The sequence below is a fragment of the Zootermopsis nevadensis genome, unplaced genomic scaffold (genome assembly GCF_977971745.1).
Source record: "Zootermopsis nevadensis isolate Lab colony 2312 unplaced genomic scaffold, Znev_1.0 Znev_ptg000007l, whole genome shotgun sequence".
Lineage (NCBI taxonomy): Eukaryota > Metazoa > Arthropoda > Insecta > Blattodea > Termopsidae > Zootermopsis > Zootermopsis nevadensis.
The window spans coordinates 10,256,266-10,279,288 of record NW_028259139.1 but is presented as its reverse complement, the minus strand read 5'-3'; the positions used below and the strand labels follow the sequence as shown (position 1 = coordinate 10,279,288).

The 23,023-nt window shown below is 35.2% G+C and overlaps 1 protein-coding gene across 14 annotated transcripts in view; it reads left to right on the top strand.

Moving 5' to 3' along the window:
• Positions 1 to 461: 461 nt before the first annotated feature.
• The window catches only part of LOC110826798 (neuronal acetylcholine receptor subunit alpha-7), a 128,074-nt gene continuing 105,512 nt past the window's right edge, over positions 462 to 23,023 (top strand). For 2 of the 14 annotated variants that reach the window (XM_087344231.1, XM_087344232.1), the window contains exon 1: positions 499 to 895. In XM_087344231.1, the coding sequence (XP_087200357.1) occupies positions 784 to 895 (112 nt within the window). In that variant the 5' untranslated portion in view covers positions 499 to 783. Of the gene's footprint in view, positions 896 to 23,023 lie in introns of all 14 variants that reach the window. The other 12 variants (XM_022057804.2, XM_022057798.2, XM_022057802.2 and 9 more) reach the window with 10 other exon arrangements.

Below are 23,023 nucleotides of genomic sequence, written 5' to 3'. Positions count from 1 at the left end.
GAGTTGTTAATGCGGTAATTTATTTGAAATCTTTTTACATAAGAAATGGTGATCTCGTTTTAATTCGTGTTTTGGTTTGAATGCTGTATCTTTATCGTCTGGAGGTGTTGGTGTCATTCATGTGTTTGGATACAGCAGGTCGTTTAGAGACGTGTGTGCGTTCAGACACCGAAGAGCTCGCTGTCTTCTTCCGGAAGAGGAGGACGGTGAAGAAATGGACCCGCAGCAGTTGACAAAGACACAAAGATTCTGAAGGAGATTGAAAACAAAAGAACATGTACGGGCGTACATAAAAAACGTTGCTATGGGACAATGTTATATTGCGGCGGGGGAGGATGCGACGCGCTATGTTTGACATCACGGTTATGCTGCGATCTGATTGGACGAGAGAAGTTAAAATTTCGCTAGCGCATGCGTCCTTAATTATTGATCTGCCTGGTTGCGATCCAGGGGCCTGAAGGCCTAATGGAAGCAAGTGGGGGTGATGGCGGTAGCAGCGGCTGTACCGATCAGAGGGGAAGGGGAGGAGTGGTAGTGCCTCCTCCTTGCCTACTGGGCTTCGGTGCGGGAAAGAAGTTACTGGAGGACTGGTCCAGGGAAGATGTTGCGCTCTGCGTTGTTGTGTTAGCTGTGAGAGACACTCGGCTGACAGTGGTGGAAGGAAGGCGGGCAGGAAGGAAGAAGGCTTGTTGGAGATCAGCAACAAATAGGTCCAGAATCCGGAGGCTGGAAGAACAGTGGCACACCAATGTATTCAAAGAGCAGCAGGTGAAGACCCGCGCCATGGACTCTGTAGCAGCAGAAGCAGAAGGATGCCCTTCGGACCAAGGGCCTCCTCAGACAGCCATTCCCCGTTGGCTTCTCTTCGTCTGCATATGCATTTGTCTTCCACGCGGTAATGACGCTTTGATTTTTTTCTGTTTTGGATTCAGTAAGGGGAAGGTGGATTTATGAAACACTTCAACATCTCTATGTTGTTAATCTAAATGATAATTTGAGACGCGTTGAGGTTTAGATATTGGACTGTGCTTCTGTCATAAAACCACATTTTTCAGCAATGTCAGACTCAAACGAGACGCCTCTTCGACTGTATTCGTCTTACAAGAGACAATTTTTGTCTTCCACGCGTAGACACATTTTAGATTGAGTGACGTCTTCTCTAGAATCGGTATGATTCAAGTACCGGAACAATTCAGTTGCATTAGGATATTTTTGTAGGTGACGTGACTGATTATGTTGTCTCAGCAGAACCTTGGTTTAAAATACTTGTACAAACATCTGTTTTGCAGTGGAAGCATATGAGATATTCACTTTATATACCTTCAATAAAACAAATTTCTACTTCTGGTAAAGTATGATTGTATTTGTGTTTCTGTAAATACATTTTGCCTTTCACGTTGTGAGGATTCGGTCGTCCTTCTACGCAGAACATTGTCGTTTCGCGTTTGTTCTATCGGAGAAGCGGTGAAGCAGAATGACCTGATTTCCAAAAACCTGCGCAGAAATTTTTACTAATAACGGAAAAAAACCCCGATACTTTTACATATTTCCTTTCAGCTGTCTATGGTGTAGATTAAAACCTGTTAATGTAGCGTATGTCAAAATATCCTTCATACATAAGTAAAAGGATAATTTTGAAGTCGTTACTATCTGTTATTTTCTGAATGCGGCATAATAACGTTATTTTATTTCATGTACTAAATAAACATCAGATCGAACGTAATAAAAGTACAATAACACATAATATAAAACAGCAAATGTATGCAAATATTTTCTCAAAAATGAAGTTTCTGGTCTCGTTCTTTAACGAACATATTTATTGAACCTTTCTTTAATGTTATTCTTGCAATTTGAATGTAATTATTGTTTTTGGTCTTAATATTAGTTTTAATTCTAAATAAAATAGTGTTTATTATCAAAACGTTTGGCGTCATCTGTTCTCAATATTCATCGCGTACCATAATCCTTTGTATCAATATTCTATTTTCGTTACGTCATCATTTTTATACCTTACGAAACTTTATGTCCATACAGATTAAGATACTTGATGTGTTTTACATTTATATTGAAAATAATTAATTTTAATACTAAGGCTGGTGTATTCGGCTGTGTCTCTAAACAATAGTTTCGCAACGTGCTTTCAGTATGCATCTGTTTAGATCCATTTTTGTTTAAATAGATTGGCAATGCACAGGAAATTAGTCACAGTAAGTTAAAATGTAGTAAGTTTTATATTAAATGTACTTTGGTTTTGAATACAGAATGTTACATTTAAAATTCAACGTCCTCTACAGTATTTTTTAGTTTCATTTCTTACGAAAGACTTAACAGAACAGCTTTATAGCAGATTTTGTATTGTCATCTCGTGAGATTTATAACATGGATAAAATAGCGCTAACATTATTTGGCAAACAGCTAAAAGTTCTTAATGCGTTCTTGTATCCATATTCATAACAGATATTTATCACCTTCTCGAGGACACGCAGATTTTTCCTATGTCCCGAAACATTGTTGCCAGTCGGTGTATCGTCTTATTCGGTTACTCCTTGTTGGGATACGCATTGATAAATGCTTCGCGATCAGCAACAGACTATTTCGATGCGAATTAATGTTCCAGAATAAATAGACGGTCTGCTCGTGGATATATGATGTACACAACTTCAGGTTCTGCGCAACTGGCATGGGCAGCGGCCTAGCAACTAGGGTGACATTTTAATCGAGTGTCACGTGGTATGTTGGGAGGTTAAACTGTTTCTATTTTCATTTTTACCATGGTTCGTGATTGTTGGTTTGCGTTTTAAGTGTTACACTCTATATAACAATACAGCTTACAGCTCGTAAAACATCATAGAAGGTTTCTTATATGTAGTCCTCCCTTGTACACAGCGCATTCCTGTCGGCGCATATATTGTACTGTATGACGTGTGGACAGAGTGCAGAATGTCATGGAATTCGGAAGCTTGTCACTGTGGACATGAGTCTTTTGTAACAGGAGGAAAGCTATGTGGGGAGACGGTCACTAGGCAACCAGCTGAACAAAAGTTCTGAATTTCCTATTGTCTTACAGATCACAGTTACACATAAATAATCCTAAAAGAGTAAATGCTTGCATAAGCGTGATATATGAAGTTACAGTTTTCCAATCAATGACTTTAAATCGTACTTGTTTTGTGGTTCATTTTCATATTTTAGGGAAGTATTATCCAGTTACGTGATCTTACACTGACGACTATCAAAATTCAATAAAGATTGAATTACAGTCCTACAACGTTCTAGCTATGTTTATCCATTTATTGATTTTTTAAACTTGACATTTTATTTATGGAAAAGTATTAAGTTAAAACATATGGGAAACGGAAGTTTAAAAGAAGTACTTTGATCTCAAGCACATTACTAAGAACCAAATAATATATTTGAATATTTACAGCTTCTGAATTCCGTAACCACTTTCATAATTTTATACCTAAATGATTTATTAACATGAATATCAAATAGATTATAATTTATTACAAGGTAAAAATAAATTCACAATTGTCATACCTTAGTCCATAATTCAGTATTTGAATATATTTGTATTTTGTACTAAGTGTCGGTAAAAATGTTTTCAGTCGAAATCTGTCACTTTACTTCTGAACATATTTGACATTGACCTTGCATTTAATTAATAGTTTTGATTTGTTTCGGATCCGAGCTTCCGATACTTCGTACCTGTGGCTTGCTTTTGAAGGAAGAATATAATCATTCCTGCCCATTATATCGTTAGACGTAATCCAGTAATCTTTTAATCTGATGTACAGGCTTTGTCGTCCAATTGGATTATTTATGATTTATTTTGGAAACCTATAATATTTCACGGGTTCTCTCTAGTAATTTATTCAGCATTTGGTTTCCCTACTAATCTGTGGCTTAATCACCAGAGACATAATCATAATCGCCGTTAGGTCCTTGTCATCTTTTCATATATATATATATATATAACTAACTAACTAGATGGCTTACCGAACCCGAAGGTTCATCACCGAATTAACCAAAGCCCTCCACCGGACCCTGTCCTGGGCCAACAAAATCCAGTTTCCTTCAACTCCTATCTCCCATAGATCCCGCCTGAGATTATCCTCCCATCTACGTCTAGGTCTCCCCAGCGGTCTCTTCCCTTCAGGTTTCCCAACCAGTACCCGGTGCACACCTCTTGTCCCATCCATGCGCGCTACATGTCCCGCCCATCTCACTCTTCTCGACTTAATCACCCTCACAATACTGGGGGAGCAGTACAGATTTTTAAGCTCGTCATTGTGCAGTTTTCTCCACGCCCCATCGTCTTCCCTCTTAGGCCCAAATATCCTCCTCAACACCCGATTCTCAAACACCTGCAATCTGTGTTCCTCCCTCTGAGTGAGAGACCATGTTTCGCACCCATACAAAACAACAGGCAAGATTATTGTTTTGTATACTTTAATTTTCAGGTTCTTAGAAATCAGACGGGAAGACAAAATATTTTGGACTGAGAAGTAGCAAGCATTTCCGGAATTTAGTCTCCTCCTAACTTCCTCACAAGTATCGTTTTGATTTGTTATTGTTGTTCCCAAATATTTGAACTTTGTAACCCTTTCAAAGGATTTATTAGCTACCCTAAGATAATTTTGCCCGCCTGTCTTCTGATGACGAGATACTAACATGTACTTAGTTTTTTCTGAATTTACTTCCAGCCCCACTTGTCTACCAGCCTCTAGTAAAACTTCTGCGTTCCTCTTTATTGTACTTATATCGTCCCCCAATAAATTAACATCATCAGCATATGCCAATAGCTGATGTGTCCCATTCAATTGCAAACCCTCCTGCCTACCTTGGACCTTCCTGATGGCGTATTCTAGCGCAAAGTTAAAGAGCAAGGGAGACAAAGCATTATATATATATACATATACATACACATACACACACTCAGTGAGCATTTGAAGTGTTAAATAATTCCTTCACACACATCTAAGACACGTGTAAACTGTTCATATTGATTGACGCATTACGGTTTGAGGCAACTGGAATTTCCTCCGAGAATCCTCTGATAACCTGTAATTCTGTTGAGACATTTGTGTCTGTGTGCCGCGGACTTTCTCATTATTTCCTTCCTGTATAATTGTAATGTTGCTGGATGTATTTATGCAGCTTAAGGCTACAAGCATTTCGTAATTCCTAAGATAATGCTAATGGGCGAAGTTTATTGCCAAAGGAACATCTCAAGATAGATGATTTATTTACTGTCATGATAAAACTGCATTTCCTTGTGTTATGAATGTTGTGTTTCACACTGACATCTTACGAATCCGCACGTAATTAATTGATTAAGGTCGGTTATTCTCTTTACATAGAATATCACTTTAGTTTGTGGATGAACATTTCATTTCTATTGATCGAGGTGACACATCCTTTGCTTAGAGAATGCTAAAAAATTTGTGATTTTATACTTTTTCGCGTTAGATTTTGTCGTCCATTAAGTCTCGTATGTTACTTTCCATGGCTTATTTAATTCGTTCATAATTATTGAATTCAAATCTGCGTGGAATGTGGCACTGTTGAAATTAAGATATATAGCCTCAGTTGTACTTAAAGCGAAACATACTATAACGAGAGTATGCCCAAGGATGTATTCTAGGCATACTATCTACCAGGAACATTACCTAAGTATTTTAATATAGGCCTTCGTAGAAACAAAATAATGGTACAAATTAATGGTTTGTTTATTTTAAACGACATTAGTTCGAGAGTTGTGAATTTAATTTAATTATTCTTAAAACAGAAACACACAGATCAACTATACACAGCGATACTTAGAATTCTTCTAGATATGAGTTTAACGGTTCGTAAAATATATTTTGGATTTTAATAACTCAGAATAAGGTTATGGTGTGTGTATGAGATTAAAATTCTATGTTTACTAAGGCATACAAGAACGTCAGTAGATCTTGTGCATTATGGTTGAATAAAATGTATAAGAAAGTCTGTTGCCTGTGATACACCAAAAGTAATGAACACGGTGATACAACAAAAATACAGCTATTCGAATCATATCCGGTTTCAAGATGGCTGTCTTCTGATGTATTGAGCCGTGGAGTCTGGTAGATATTGGTCAGTGTTTTAGAGGTGCTTATTGTCTCCCTGAAGATACACGAAGTAAGCACCTCCGAATCATTGTCATACACCTACGAGTCTGCAGGACGTAATAGAGACCAAAATGTTGTTATTTTCATAAATATTGTACAGTCGAACTTCGTGCTTAAAAGGGGAACTAAAGCTTGCATATTGAGTGTCAGTTGCTAACTTTTTCTACAAGCTTAGCGCCTATAAACACTTTTGAATTTTTTTCGTATCTCGCAATGAATATCAATGTTCTCTCCCGTTTACAGAGATTTCAAAATCCCAGTGCTGTTTGATTTCCTCAGGTTAGGAAATAAATTTTTTCCGACTCTGTAAATGTGTATTGCCTTTCAAAATATTTTCCATGACAATGATTGGTGCGTTTTTTTACAACTGCTTCATGCTTTGGTTGTAAAATTATAACATAATGTAGCTGTCCAAAACAAATTATAGCAGGAAATTAATTACCTGTTTTCGTGATATTGTTTAGGTGTGTTTTATATAGTCTGATTTCTCTCTAAAGCTATTCTGAGGCGCAGATGCCATTTTAATTGACACCTACACATCTATAGTTACATTTGTTATGTTTAAGCTGTTTATGGATTACCGATTTTAAGAATATTAACATCTAATCTTATATGACCGTTGTAAATTTTTATTATGCAAGTCACGTTTTAAATAAGCAACCAAGATATTTGTATAATTATTCTTGTATGTTATTTGGGGTATCGCCAAACACGAACGTGATGTAGCAAACTTACCTTTCCTTGGGAAGAGAATGATTTGTAGGTTCTGTTGAATGAATTTTTAAACCTACTCCCGGCTTTATTCTAAATGAAATTCCAGCCAGATATGTTCTTTTCTCTGGAGTACATTATTCATAGTTTTCAGGTTTTTGCCAATCCATTCTTCCTTACAATACCTGTCATCTTCCTGAAAGTATAATTCCAAATTTGTTGCGGTTGTAACGTGAAGGAATGAAGGTCCGACAGTTGAATTTTTATCTTACACTTAAAAATGTTTTGTTTCCTTCCTGTATTTGAGTTTTAAGTAAGAATGACACCGCATGTGTCATTACTCTCTCACAGGAAGTGACAGACAGTGGGTTAAAAACGCTTTAGTTCAAATGTGTGAATAACGTGGTTGTCTGCTTCATAAAAGTGCCTCGCATTCTGACGTTGTTTGCGCATTCCACTGTAAGTTTAACGTTCCAGTGGTATAGCTGCTGCTGGTGGTGGAGGAAAGGCGTCTCTCTGCAAGACCAATACAGAATTCAAACTGCCTGTCTTTGAAAATTACTACAGGGGGTATTGGCTAAAATGTTAAGTATTTGAAGGGGGAAATTATTTAGATTATTTCCAGATGGGTTTTAGGTTAGGTTAGAAGAAAATGGATAATATTTGTATGATAAAGACAATAATAGATACATATCTAGAAAGGAAAAGCGACAGAGGTTTGGATATTCTTTGTTTTAGAAAAATACATTTACAATGGTCTGAGAAGTAACGCGGTGGAAAATAGGCATGATTGGGGTGTCGCACAAATTCATAGATAGATTAAGGGAAGTGTATAAAGAGATAGAAATATGGGTGAAGGCAGAAGAGAATGGAATATTGAATTATTTATAGTTTATTTAACGATGCTTTTTTCAGTACCGTCGAATAAGAGGGTCATAGTGATGAATGAACTGAAAGGGATGACTAGTTTAAAAACCGAATAATTATTTAATGTTAACTGAGGTTATCACAGGCCCACCAGCAGTTGGGAAAGACAAATTTTTGAAATTAGTTTTAGTAGACGATCTAGTAATAGGTGCCTAGACCAATATTAGTATGCAGACAACTATAAATTGTTTGAAACAAAGTTTCGATAAGTGGGAATTGAGAACAAATACGTAGCAAAGATTAAAATAGTGGTATTCAAGAAGGGAAGGAATTTTAAGTAAAAATGAGAAGAATATAAGTTGAGAATGAAATAAAGTATTTAGTAGTTACTTTCGAGGTTGTAACACAGTTCAGGGGACTACGTTATGTTTCTGATCGATCAAACCTGGAAATCTTGATGAGAATATTTGTTCCTATCAGAAACGAAAATAAATGTTTTTATCGGGTCTTCGTTATTTGTGCCCTTTACATTGTACCAACATTTTTCAATTCAATTCAATTCTTTTTATTACTAAGAGTTATAAATAATCTTTAATGATTTATTAAAAGTGTTTCATATTTTTTATGCGACAAGAATTAAAAGAAAGCTTATTATTTGTTTGTTGTGCTTAAAAAATGTTTCATATTTTCAATTTAAATTTTCAGAGAATATTATTTTAGAGAAAATGCGTGGAGTTCGCTTACCAAGAGATTTATTTACAACAATTACATATTCATTGTATTACAACACAGAAAAAGTGTTTGATAATATCATTGACACTTTGAAACAGACACAACAAGCAAGCCTCTAAATTATGCTGCATCTGTGAAGAAATTTAATTTGAAATAATCTGTTTTTCGCTAGTAAGATTCACGTTTAATTATGATACTGTACTGAAGCTTCACAGAGTTAATAAAAATTTAAGTCTGACTAAGGTACGCAAGAGAATTGCGTGTTATTTATTTTCTTGTTGTTTTCACTACGTACGTAATAATGAGAGATTAATTAACGCTGACTGGATTAATTGTAATACGATTGAAGCATTACGAATGTTGAAAATAAAGACTTTCTAGCTGGCGTTTCTCTCAGAAACAGTACTTTAAATCTTGCGACAGTAAATTCTGTACTTGAGTTAAAACTTAATTATCTTAAATTTGTTATCTCTCGTCATGCCACTTTTGAGAAGGTTAAGGTGTGTATGAAGCATGAATTAATTCTACAAGAACTGTATTTGTGTCTGTTCATACTGTGTAGCCTTCCTTGCAAATATTTTGCTCTTATTTGAACATTTTTTTTGCACATATCAGTCTACTATGACATTTGAGAAAGGCATTTCGGTCCAAAATTGACCATCATCAGTGTCCAGCACTTTATGACGGATGCCCGAAATTTGTGTTTAGATTTGTTTGATAGGGTCGTATAAGACGGATTTGTGATTCAATTTGTAAATTTTGTTTATGTTTCTTATGCGCTGAAGGAAATTTATATTGTGACGAGATTGAATTTTATATGCGACAGCTTTTCCCTTGTTAGAATTTATGATATAGGACTTTATGCTTGTAAATGGATAACTAATTTGTGCAATTAATAATTTATAGTCCGCGGCATTTTCCTTGTATACATGAAGGTTGTCAAAGCAAATTAATTGCTATGCTTTTTCACCATGAAACTTCCCCTTTATTATAAAAGTTCCTTTCTCTAAACTTTTGTAATTTTATGCAGTATTTCTTACGTTTCCTTAACATAATTATATACAATATTTCTTTCGCTTTGTTACTTATACAGTAGCTTGAGTGCCTAACATGACAGCATTTTGGCATATTGCGCAATGTACAGAACGATCGACGTTTCGGTGGTATTTATTGCTTCCATCATTAGGCCGTAGGTAAATTTTCACGTGACTACAAGAAGCAGTGTTTCAGAGGCTGCCATCTTCCTACTCGCTTAAGAGCACAATATTTCCCGTCGGGCCATGTGATATTTTATGCGTGTTTAACAGAAGCAAAACGTATAATAGCACCCGCCTTTTCTCATGATGGGGCTGCCGAAATATCTTCGAATTCCTCCGCATCAAAGCGAACGAAAACTAATTATTACAAGTTTCAATACTTGGTTGCCATGCATACAGGAGTTTAGAAAGTTTTAGAGTGGAATTTCTCATGCAAGATAAAATCATACACAAATTATTTTAATTACTGTCCGATTATAATGCACTTCACCACAAAGTGGTTTAATATTTATTTCTACTTAAAATACATGAGCTTAATTATTTGTGATTGCCGTATTTTAATGCAGGATGTCCTATCTTTTTCTTAGTTTAGGCCAACAATATTTTTACTGTTGGAAAAAGACACTTGTCTTTATCTTTAAAGATACATGTTCAAAAATGAATTAACATAGTATCCTACACACTCATTCATAAATTGTATTTAAACGTCTACAAATTACTATAGAGATGCATCTTCCCTTAAAATTTCCCGGAAATAATGTTTGCTTTTCTCACCTGTCTGATTCGTGCTACATGCCCCGTCCATATCATCTTTCTTGAATTGACCAGCGTGGCTGTGCCCTGGGATCTAGTGTATTGTAGTTTGTTATAAATTCACCGGCGTTTCGGTAGTATTTGTTGCCTCCATCTTCGGGGCTATCATCCTGTACCTCTGAAACCTCTGTAAACTACATGGCGTAACATCCCATAAGACAACCATCTTCGGACTACAAGCAAGTCGTAACATTTTAGTTCACGTGTAACAGAATCTATTTGTGTATTTATGTATGTCTGGGAAATGTATGGTTGTGTATATTTGTGTGTATGCATTAATTCCCACAGCCTGGTAGTAGGAATCCAATACAGAATTCTGCTCTTTGAAGCCGGCACCAAATAAATTTCGCTCGCATATGCCGTCCTGTTTCATGGAATTCCAACACTCAATAACCAGACTTGTTCTCTGCGTCATAAATTTATAGTTCCATTTAGTGGGCGAATTATATTTCGAGTGAACAGACCGAAATGTTTGGAGAGCCATTAAATTAGTGTAATAAACATGACAATAATAAAACACATAACAAGAGTTTTGAAACTTTTTGTTTCTATTACAATAAACTTATTTCTTATTTAAGTTCACTAAAAAATTCAGGAAAAAGTTCTTCTAAGCGTTAAAAGTAACTTTTACCGCCCTCAGATAAATTACGGTCACTTAGAAGAAATGATCTCTTATTATTCTCTACGTGTATACATCAGAAACAAAATCAAAAAGCTGTTTATATTTATAGTTTAATTTATGTAATGTTTGTTAGTATATCAATGATTATTTATTCTTATGCAACGTATGCTGTGTAATATAATATAATTATTATTCCATTACGAATCTAGACCTCAAATTTAGAACACAATATTATTAATAATAATTCAATAATAATAATAATAATAATAATAATAATAATAATGTAACGGTGTCAAATATTTTACTAGACACTGCAACCCTTCTTCTGAAATACAGGGGGTTTGACAAAAGTTTAATTATTTTATATCTTGATGAAACGCCATGTTTCCTTTCAGCTCTTAACAGAACGAGTGCGTGCGTGCGCCCACACACACACACACACACACACGAATGATGGAACGAGGGAAACTGAACTTAACTGACAACGGATTTTTATTGTTTCCAGACTCAATTCATCTCCAAAGCCCATGTTTCTGTGAGGATCACTTCTTGTGTTTAACGCTACACTGATTTTGCAATCACTCACTATTGAATGTTGCTATTAATATGTGAATAATAGTATTATAGGCGGTTGCCAAAGTCGACTCGATCAGCAGGGTAATCTCAGGAGAACAAAGTCCACATTTTTACAGCGGTGTTAAGTTAAAATCATACATGCTACACAATAAATAGATGTTTTGTGATAATATTTTAAATCTTTGTCAATAACAGTAATTACAAATTTTCATTGGGGTAAGAAAAGTAGAGTTTTTTCTATGTATTTAATGTATACTTACGATTCGAAAAACAGCACTGAAGTTAAGAGTGGGATGAAACCACAGCGCAAGGGGGCGGTGGGGGGTTGGAAACCCTGGGACTCCGTGTGGTCAGCTGGCAGACTTCCCATTAAGCAGACTCAGATTCTGTTCGTCATGAGGACTGTACTGCGCAAAACCTTTGTGGGGATAATTTCTCACGTTCTTGGAGCCTGTTTTTTTTTTTATTTTCGTTTCATCCCATGTCCATCTATCAGTAATTAAGTAACCTTAGCAAGCAGTAGCCCTTAATTATCGTGTTAATGGTCTTCCTTGGACGTTAAGTAGTTATTTTAATGCTTATATGAAATGTGAAGGTTCATTATCATGCTAAACAATCTACCAATTTGATTTTCCTGAGACTGTTTAATCTACTTCACACCTTACATTCCATACATCTAATATGTATTCTAATAATGAACTATTAACCATCCTCAGGCCTTCCTACTGTTTCCTGCCGTGAAATGTTGCAACCAAGTAACACCAGAAGTCGCCGCTGAGAAGTTAACGTTCCTGCTGTACTACTAGGGAAGTGTCGGGTTGAAATCTCGGCCCGGAAGCCGGATATTCTGACAGCGGTTTCTCATTTTCCTCAGTCCCTCCAGGCAAATGCCGGCACAGTACCGGATGTTGGCCCATGACCGCTTCCTTCTGTATCCCTTCAATAAACTGTCCGTCATTAATCATTCTGTGTTTCGACGGTGATGATTTGAGCTTATTTCGGCGTAATTATATAAGGTAAATAGCTGTAATGTAGCTAATAGCACGATAATATTTTTGTGAAATATGCAATATGCGAACATTTTAGGCTGACATGTTTGGTGGACAGTAAAAGTACAAAGCTTAACGACAATGAAAATAATAATACTAAGATACTAATGCTTATAGTGAATGAATTCCACTATTAAAGTCTATCATAAAATAAAATAAAAACTTTAATAATAATTGTAGAACTTTTAGAAGACGTAAGTACATCGTATATAATATCAATTCAATTATGAAAATTGGTATATTTAAATTATTTGATAGACAAGAAAGGTTACTCAGAAGTCTCAAATTCTTGTGGCGCTAATACCATAGACGTGTTTGATTTTAATAATGTTAAATGAATCTCTCAAGTCATTTAAGGAGATGTCTCCTGTTTGCAAAAAGATGCTGATATTTGTTCCCGTCTTTTATTTAGAATTTAAAGCAGGTCTGATATTTCACCCTTTGTCCTGTTTATATCCGAGTTGAAGCAGGCAAGCGTAGCGAGAAATATTTTCCATTACTTATTGCGGGCTCTAGGGAAATTTACATTGTCTGATAGCCTACAGTTAGTGGCCTGTTCTTATCAAGGCCTTCTCTTTAATGTAGATAATTTTCATTGTTTTTACCAGTTGAAACCAATTTTTGGCCACACTTATATCTCACCTATAATAATTTCGGTAACAGCAGTAAGTTAAGCAGACGTTTTCAATTTATATGTGTATTTCAGGTGGACCAGTTTTTGAATTTCTGCTTTGTAACAATTTCCATGATAACTTTTGTATGTTTTTCTCATCATCTCATGGGAGATGCGGTTTGATACTTTTAAACAGGCCAAGATAGTCCTTTTGAAAGTCCTTACATACGTATTTTTATTGCTTTTATATGTGTTTAGTTCTTTATTTACTTACATAAGTAAAGACTTTGCTATTTATTTACATTCTTAGTTTAGTTCCTTTACTAATTATGTACATGCTCGTTTATTTAGCTGCATTAATTAACTTTTAACTAGTTTGTGTTTCTCTATTTAGTTCCTTACAGTAGTTGGTCTATTTATTAGTTGCTACATAGTTGGATATTTATTTACTTAAGTAGATTAGTTTCTTAACTGGCTTGCTTTGTAACAGGTTGATCAGTTGTTGATTTAGACGACTCTCCCACGTTTGTTTAATGAAAATTTTGTTCCATACTCTACTCTTGAATTGCCGTCACAAAGTGCTAACCAATTTCGGTTTAATGATGTTACGTCACAACCGCTTGGTAACACGTCTTGAATGACAGTGTTGAATTCTTCTTCACCTCAGCGTGGGGGAAAGAGGGAATAGGGACAAGACAGGATGCGTCTCGTTGAACCTCTTAATTTATTCCTTCTTTGTAGAATTTTAAACTGAGGTGAAATAAAAAAACAGATTAGAGATTTTGAGACTTGAGGTACTAACTGCGGTAAATGTGAAGATGGGTAAAATGTTGATAAACTTCTACCAGACGACATTGCGCTATAACCTAAGAGACAGCCGTCTTCATGTTACAGATATTTATATTTTTCTGTTAATCGTAACTGTAATAGTTTGCTCCCGGTTTATTTTACTGGAATAATTTCCCAGAGGATAAGAAAAGGTGAAAGAATGGTTGCTTTGGTCTCTGAGTGCAGTGTGGTCTGGGAATAGGACGACATCCCTAGCTCCATCATGTAATTTGTCCACGCCCCTGTAACACGCGCCTCGCGTTCAGCCAGGAACGTCCCTGAGTATTGAAACAGTGTGGGATCAATAGAGTCTATGACACTGGCATTCAAATAGACCAGCGCTCGTTGCAATAGTCAAGCTGTGGTACATGTTATGGACGCAAGAATTTATTGATGGTCCAAAGAACATGTTTTTTAATAATCGCTATGACATTTCTAGCCATAACAGTTTCTCACCAGATTCATGCTGCTTTGATTTAAACCGGGTGTTCAATGTGCCAAGAGATATCCAAGATAAAAACTGTCAGTTATTAATTCGGTAATAATTTATTATTTATTGAAAACTACGTCTTTAGACACAAAAAATACCATCGCATAGAAGTTTTTTAAGTAAATATCCGCTATAAATTTTACATTTTTAAAAATCGGAGTAGTATTCATTCAAATATATTGATCCTATAATAACGTAGACGGACATCGTCACACCCACTTTTTTAGAGATATATTTTGATATTATTTTCCATTATACTTTTTCATATCACCTCTTCAGGTTTTGACATCCCCCATCCTCTTGAAAAGTAGAGAAATGTTATCTGATTCAAGAATCAACACTTAATCTTTTACTTATGAATTTAATATTTATCAGTTTAAACAGCGATTATATCCTCAAACAGCATTAAACAATTGATCATTGTAATCGTGAAGAATATGTTTCCTTAATGGTAAGGAATGAATTCTTAGCTATTGTTTAGATGACCTTTCTTCTTCAAGGGGTATAATACTTTCATAGAAGTATATCCTCATTGCACAAGGAACGGAATATATTTTCCGAGAAACCATACATTTTGTAAGTTAGCATTAGCTGCTCTTCATGAAGTAGCTACTAATTACAAGTAATGATCTGCGAACTTCAAAGGCAACACAACCATCTCTCACTGCTTACATTTCAGGCTTCTTCTTAACAGGCGTGCATTTGACAGATGTTTCACTTCATTTATTACTCATCTGCTTTTCTAATATGCCACGAACTAACTGAACGTATAGAGAAGTTTCCCAAGTCCACACTTCACCGCTTTCTGCTGCCTTCATTTCAACCTGCACCAATTTTAAATTGATGCTTAAACAACGAGATTTGCATCTCGCGGACTTTCCGCTAACAGCGTTAACCGGATGATCTTTTTATGGTGAAGTGTTCTTTGCTTTGGGTTAAATACTGAATTCTTAAATATTATTTAGACAAGATTCGGCTTCATAGGTTCAATTTTGTATACAGCTGTACTTCACGTTTAAATACAGTGCATTTAACAGACAGGAAAAATAAATAAAACTGGTTTTAAAATTCGAAATTTTTAACAACTTTAATTTTATTAATTCTGCCGTTTAAATATGGGGAGATATTTAAATTAAACTAACTTTCGACTAGATAATATGGTTGGTTTTATATTTTACAAAAATATTTTTAATTTGATGAATTTGATAAATTATAAAGTGTTTCTAATACGACTTGTGAATAGGAATCCTGTATGACAGGCAATTTTTTTTCCGTGCTTATGCACCTGTCTGTGAACACGTGTGGATAATGGAGGTAAATATCCGTTTTTTTATATTCTTTATGAAATCTCGATGTCCACAGTGAATTTATTCATTCGCTTCTACGTCTATATTGGAGGAACGGTTACCTTTACGTGGAGAAATGAGCACGAGAAATGTATTGGACAGGAAGTTGGCTGAGGTCCAGTTCCGGTCTGGACGTGCTTAAGAAAATAAAGTGCCGGGAATCGAACCCTGGTTGTCCGACTTGTGGCAGGTCGGTTCATTAGCTATATCAGTTGAGAATTTCACAATGTTAAACATGAAAGCGAAGGAAATATTGAAACCTTGAAAAAAAAATTGCATGTAATCTCAGGCGTCACGAAATTATTCCTGTAAGTTAACTAACAATGCAAATAGCTTACAAAAATTATACCGGATCAGATCTCACCTCATTTTGGTCGATACAAGAGAGAGAGAGAGTAAAAGGTAAATCCCTGCTTCCTTAAAAAAGACCTTGACATTGATGAGAGGATAATATTAAATGGATCTTAAATATGGTTTGAGAGCTCGGAATAAGGACAATTATCTGGCTTTTTGAATACGGTAATAAAAATTTTTATTCGTGAAGGGTTGATGAGTTATGGACCAGGTGAGTGACTATCAGATTCTCAAGGGTTGTGTTCCATGGTGTGAAGTAGGAAGACTGACCATGAGTTTTTAACAGTGATGGAGCGATAAGTAATACTTGCTTTGTTCCACTTTCATCCGTCTTCTCTCACAGCGTTATGACATATCGCTTTCAATTTAATCCAGACACCGAAGCTTGGCCTGAAACATTTTGCAGAGACAGAACCTCAGTCACTGTCAAATCCAGACGCTTCTCTCAACAGCTTCAGTAAGGCGAGGTTCTGGACCATCATCACATGGCCCTACTACATTTCCCATTGGTCATTATATTATGAGGGCACTTGAATCGAAACCATCTGTCCTTTATAGACGCAAGTAAGATTCTACCAAACATAGGCATGGTATTAGCGAAGTTTACAAAGCAGAATCCTTATTGAGATGCTGATAGCCTCTCAGCTGGCCAAGAAATTTCTCGTTTTTATTATATCATAAGTTTTAATGCCGTGTTCACAAGATCCCGCCAATGGACCCTATCCTCAGAAGATACCAACGTCAAAAGTAATGTAAGGAAAATTCTGTAATTTCAGATATGAATGTGGTATATTCAGGACAGCAGAATAAAGCGTGCTTAGTTTTACTGTGCTTAGGACAGACTGGGGACAGACAGACCATCGTGAATAATGAATTACAAAAAGAACCTACAGTGGCCAATTTTAAGGAAGTTTCCCAGTATTTTAGTGACGGAACTCGAGATGCCGTTAAGGTACCTGGGTCAGTATAGCCGGAATCTAATCCCATAAATTCCAAACAGTGACATTCTTAATTAAAAGTGATAAACACCTTACCTCGATGTTTCAGTTACGTTTAGTTAATGTTTGTAGTTAATTAGTTTGATTCAGTCAGTTAGTTAATATTATTTAATTACTTTATGCAAAGGCTTGTGTTTTTTGTGCATTTGATAGAGGAACGTTATGTCCTTCAAGTATAGGAAAACTAGTTTTGCACTTTTTTCATGCCCGAGGTTCAAACTGTCGTTACTTGAACTCCTTAGCAAGTCCCGCTTTAGCTTCTTCTAATTTTGTTTTTCGGACTATCATCCCTAAAGAAATACGGAGACTGTTAAACTCGAGATTGGCCAATTATCATACTAATGTTCTAATAATCTTCACTGCGATGTTAAAACAAACATTTGAAGAAGGAGAGGGGGTGGGGATTTTATGGATAAAGTTCTGAAGAAAAATTCTGACATCGATTTCTTAGTCAAGTTTTCAAAAGGACATCAACTCGTTTTCACTTTATCCGCTAAAACTGTTACATATTTGACGATCTTGGATAAAGTTTTGAATCCTGTCGAAATGAATTTGCATTTGGTATGCATGGACACGTTGCGTTACGTGAGTGGGGTTCTTATGGGTGGGTTTGCATTTTGTTCTGATAGACTTCAGTTTCATATCGGGTGTTATGACAGCCAAGGCTCTGTTATGTACAGGAATTACCCTGTGACATCTACTTATCCCTTAATATGCTTTAATCCATATAGATTAACCTTAAGTTAAGCAATTTAATAACTGTGTTATTTATTGCCCACTAATAAGTCTACATATTGTAAAAACGGAGTTTTCTTTTCAGGTATTAATTAAATATTATACAATTTTCTTACACGACGACGATTGTAAAGATTACTGTCTTCGGCGAACTTACGCCAAGTCGTCTGGTAAAGTTTGCCGACGTTTACGTCAAAGTAGCGCTATTGATATTCCCACCTCAGAATTTTTCTTGGTCGCATTAATGATGTAATTCATGACAAGAAATAAAGCCAGGTATGTGGAATGAGTTCTGGTACCTGATTTCATGATAATCCGTTCTTTGGTTCCAAATTCACCAAGGGAAATAAACACTTCCACAAGTTAACTTTCACTTATTCCAAGTTGAATATTGCCTTTTATGGAAAATTCATTACGTATAAACCAAAGACGGAAACGGATCTCTGTCCTGAGATATTTAAATCCAGTCCACAAATCAGTTTGTTTGAGACCCATTTTAATATTATCCTTTCACCCACACCTAAGTTTTTAAGTTGTCTCGTTTTTTTTTAATTTTAGGCCAGAACTATGTATTAGTTTCTCATCTCTCTCATAGGTGTTCCGTTTTCCACCAACAATATATTTTTTAAAACAAGTATCTAAAAAACGTCTAGGGTCGTTTCACTTATAATAATCCCGTACTATTTGTCAATGGCACTATTGAATCTTCATGTGGAGATGCGGGCTTCCTTGAAGTGTTTATCACAATGTAAAGAAGTGTACAGATGAGTAAAAAATCTGTAATCCAGACCCGGAGACTTGTTTTATGACGTGGACCGAAGCTTTGAAATCGATAACTTGCCTTTGTTTGACTTTCCTCTGGAACACTATAAATCCACACGTTCGTTGTTTCCTTTCTACCAAGACTGATGATCCGTTTCATAAAACTCTGTAAGCCTGTGTCGAAGTAAATACGATTGAAAAGAGTCCACAAACCAAGACATATCTTTAAGGTCCATTTTAATATTATCTCCCACTATACGCCTAGGTAAAATTGGTGAAGAATAGAAAATGTGAAGTCCATTAGTATGTAAATTTCTCAATTCTACTGTCAGGTTTTCTGTGCTAAGCTCAAATATTGTCGTTCTGACACTAAATCAACTCATGTTCGTAATTTAAGGTGACCACGTCTTACATTTTTATAAACCAAAAGATAAAGTTATGATTTTGTGTGTCTTAGTCATTAGTTTCAAGAGAGAAGATGGCAAGATAAAATATTTTTAGCTTGATGATAGCAATGGTTCACAGAATGTAATCTGCTCCTTAGTCCTTTATGAACGCAAAATACTTTACTCATTTTGTAAGCAACGATTTCGTAAAGAAGTGTTATTAGTGCAAACGGGTTATTTGTTTACAGTTATTTTATCATAGACTCTATATAACTTCTCTCGTCTTTTATCGCTATCATGTTCTAGCCTCGCTCTGCTTATGTATATCTGTCCTTGTGGGTCCGAATGTTTCTTTCCGTTTCCGTTACTGAATGTTTCCGCGTTATACAAATTCAGATTCAAACCCATCTACAGCTTGTCATAACCGGAAACTTTATCATAATACACAAGTTTATGGCTTTCACAGTATGTCTTGAAAGCAGTTCACTCGCTCCATCGTTCTGTCACTAATTGACGGTTGAACATTAACTTCACGTAATTAAAAATTTAAGGAATGTTTGATAACATGAGTTTTTAGAACTTTTCATGGAGTCCTGCCAAATATGAGAAATGTAGCACGCGTGGAAGAGACGAAAAATACGAACAAACTTATGGTCATAAAGCCTAAAGCGAAGCGTTACTTTGAAGAAATAAGCGCAGATTGTAGGATAATTTTTAATTTTGTAGAAAATAAATAGTATGAGAGAAAGAGAGGTTGAGTCATTTGGGGTAGATGACTGATTCTTGCGAGAAAAGTAATTAATACTCGGTTTTTATAAAAGGCAACGATTTCTTTGCTGGTTGAATGACTACTTTTTTTTAAAGAAGGACTGTTTTATGGTATCGGGTAATTATATATATAACCACGTACTCCACTGATGTGGATAGATTCCACAGCAGAAAATTACGCGTTTTCAACGAGACGTTTGGTTTATCTACAAAAATCCTTTTTGTACAGGTTATAGTCAGAGATTTTAAACTTCGTCTTCGGAGATATTTCTCCACGTACAGATCATAATTTATGCATATTCTGAATAATGGAATGCTGACGGGTTAAATACAACCAATAGGCATAAGAATCGCTTTTAAAATAAAGTAATATGGCAGGGAGCGTCTGAATGATGTTTTCTTAAATGTAGATTTGTTAGCGAGTACTTGGTCAACTTAAAATAATACAAAACATAGACAGACTAAAATATTACTTTTTTTCTGAAATTATATTTATTCAAAATCAAGAAGGTTATGTTTCAGTTAGTAAGGGTGAGTAGGTAGCAAGGTAGGTAAATGGGTGAGTGGGTAGGTATTTAAGTTGATGGTGAATAATTTACAATTTCTGCCCAAATAAAATATAGGACGTACATTTGAATACATAACTATATTTTAGAATGTAGTGTACAGAAGAATTGTCCAATGAAATTGAACTTGGAACCCACTCGAATTGACAAAGATGGAAGTGAGCAGTGTATTGAAATAAACTGTGGCCATTTAGTTTATAAGGTTAGATAATTAAAGTGCAACACATTCTTAATACGATTGAAATGATAGCATAATCAAATTATATAATTTATTAAGTTTATGATATCATTTGCATAAGGCTATCACCTATCACCTGTTTTTTTTTGTCAACAGCTCAGTCAGGTCTATTTTAATAGGGCAACAATTCTGTTATACAATAGGGCTACCTCATATTATAACTACAATTATAATTCATCCGTTTACATCTAAATTTATATCGATATTTTAACGTATTTTTGTTTCTAATTATGCAATATTAGTGTCATTAATTATTCCCTTATAAGCTATATTTTCATTAATATTAAGCTATTCACTACTATAAAATATGTTCTACACCTTTTCCATTAGTATAATTATGTTATATCATTGATATAAAATTAATATGCATAAGATTTACAAGGAAATCTAAATTGAATATTCACAACAAAGTTATAAAAACTTATTGTAGCCTTTTATAGGTACAGAGGCATTGTATTTTATATAAGATGGATGTGGAATTACTAGTAGTAGAAATTTAATTTTTGGAGACCGCCGGAAAGAATTTCAAGCGAGGAAAATTTCGAAATGACAAAATAAGATAAAAAGACAGAATTTAATACTAAAGAAATATAACGAGTAAAGCGAATGAAGAACGCGGGAAAGCACATAACTTATTTCCGCGTGTGCAAATTAAAAAGTATTCTTAAACAAATATAGATTTGTATTTGCAGAACATGTCCTAATTTATGACGATGATTATGACGGATGAAGTGAATGAGGATAACAATCTATTCGCGAGGGATTCTGGGACATATCATAGATTTCTCTTTGTGTCACATAATGTTCATTGGACCTCCCTTCATCTGTTAGTCTAGGTAATCATTTGATCATTCTATTCTACCAACAGGTTCGATTATTCACTCACTATCGTCAATGGGTCTCCACATTGTTATCGCAGATGATGGTTCGATTTGTGTAAAGCTACGCTTTCTATACAGAATTACAAATTCGCTATTTTTTTTTCTCAGAACAAAAACACGTTCGTCTACTTCATGTTAGACCACAGTGTCCATTCCACGTGCCTTTCACTTCTGATTTTACATCATTCTATTTCTACTAAAACATTTTAGTGTCATCCTCCCATATAATCGATTGTGGCTAGAATATGTGACCGTGACAATACCTGTTCTTATATTTTCTTTAATTTATTGGCTGTTAGTCTGTTACTACTATATTTGAAAACGAAAGCGCCTTCAGGTAGTAGATTTGTCTCCAGATACCTCAACATTCTCGTTAGCGTTTATGCACATTTCAGTCACTTCTTGCCAGTTCAAGGTTGAAAAGAACAAACATGAATCATAATAATAGTTCATTATGGTTGCTAATTACAGCTTCACGTTTTTAAACTCTGAAATAAAGAGTTAAATCCCACAAAGTTGCAGAACGATAACTTTAGAAAATAATTTCATATGCTTTGTGACTTTTATTTACGTAATTGTTTATTTCTAGAGAGACATGCTCTCTACGTCGTGATTTAAATTGAGAAATTCAAAAGTCTTTTGCCCTTAATCTGCGCCGCCTGTGTTTAACATCGCTTTCCTTAAAGTAAGTTCAATGGCACCCGCTCGGCTCTAAAAACAAGCGTGTCATTAAACCGCTGAGCTAAGCTGTAGCAATGCCTATAACTTCAACGTCTTAGTAAATATAGTTCTCATCAATGATTTTCTGCAATTATTAAGTTTTCTGACGACGGTATGTCTCAACTACTTTTACTCGGTGAAGTGGAATTTGTTCAATGTTTTTTTTTAAAGAACGCGACATTTCGAAAACTGTTTCCACCACCAGTTTAATGGGTGGGGCGCGTTTACTGAGTAATTATATCCGACGTTTCACCTTACTATTTACGTAGATAAGCAACCCCTTTTCAACTGAAGACAGACTTTCCGATATCCATAATCCGAATAATACTCATACTTTAAAGATATTTATCAACACCAATAAGAAGAACACTGATTCTACTTTTTATACCTTTAAATATTACAAATTAAATAGTAAGATTTGTTTCATTTGAAAATAATCAGCGGATTAATTTGCCATTTTATTAATAGGTGGTCATCAGTCAAGTGACAACCGAAAATGTCATTATTTCGGTAACTAAAAATAATTTATGACAGATGTTCGGCCTTTTAAATCACCTAAATGAGGTAATAACTCTGTCTACAGCGGATTACACATTGTACGCTTCAAACATCGTAATAATTGGCTCCAATGCATCGATGAACCAACGTGATAATGCATTAATTTCTAATTTTATCACAGCCCTCATTCTACTGTGGTTTTGAAACGTGTGCGGCTGAACACACTAAATAATTTATGAGTTTTTATCTCAAAGCAAATAAGTACAATTGTCCAAAAC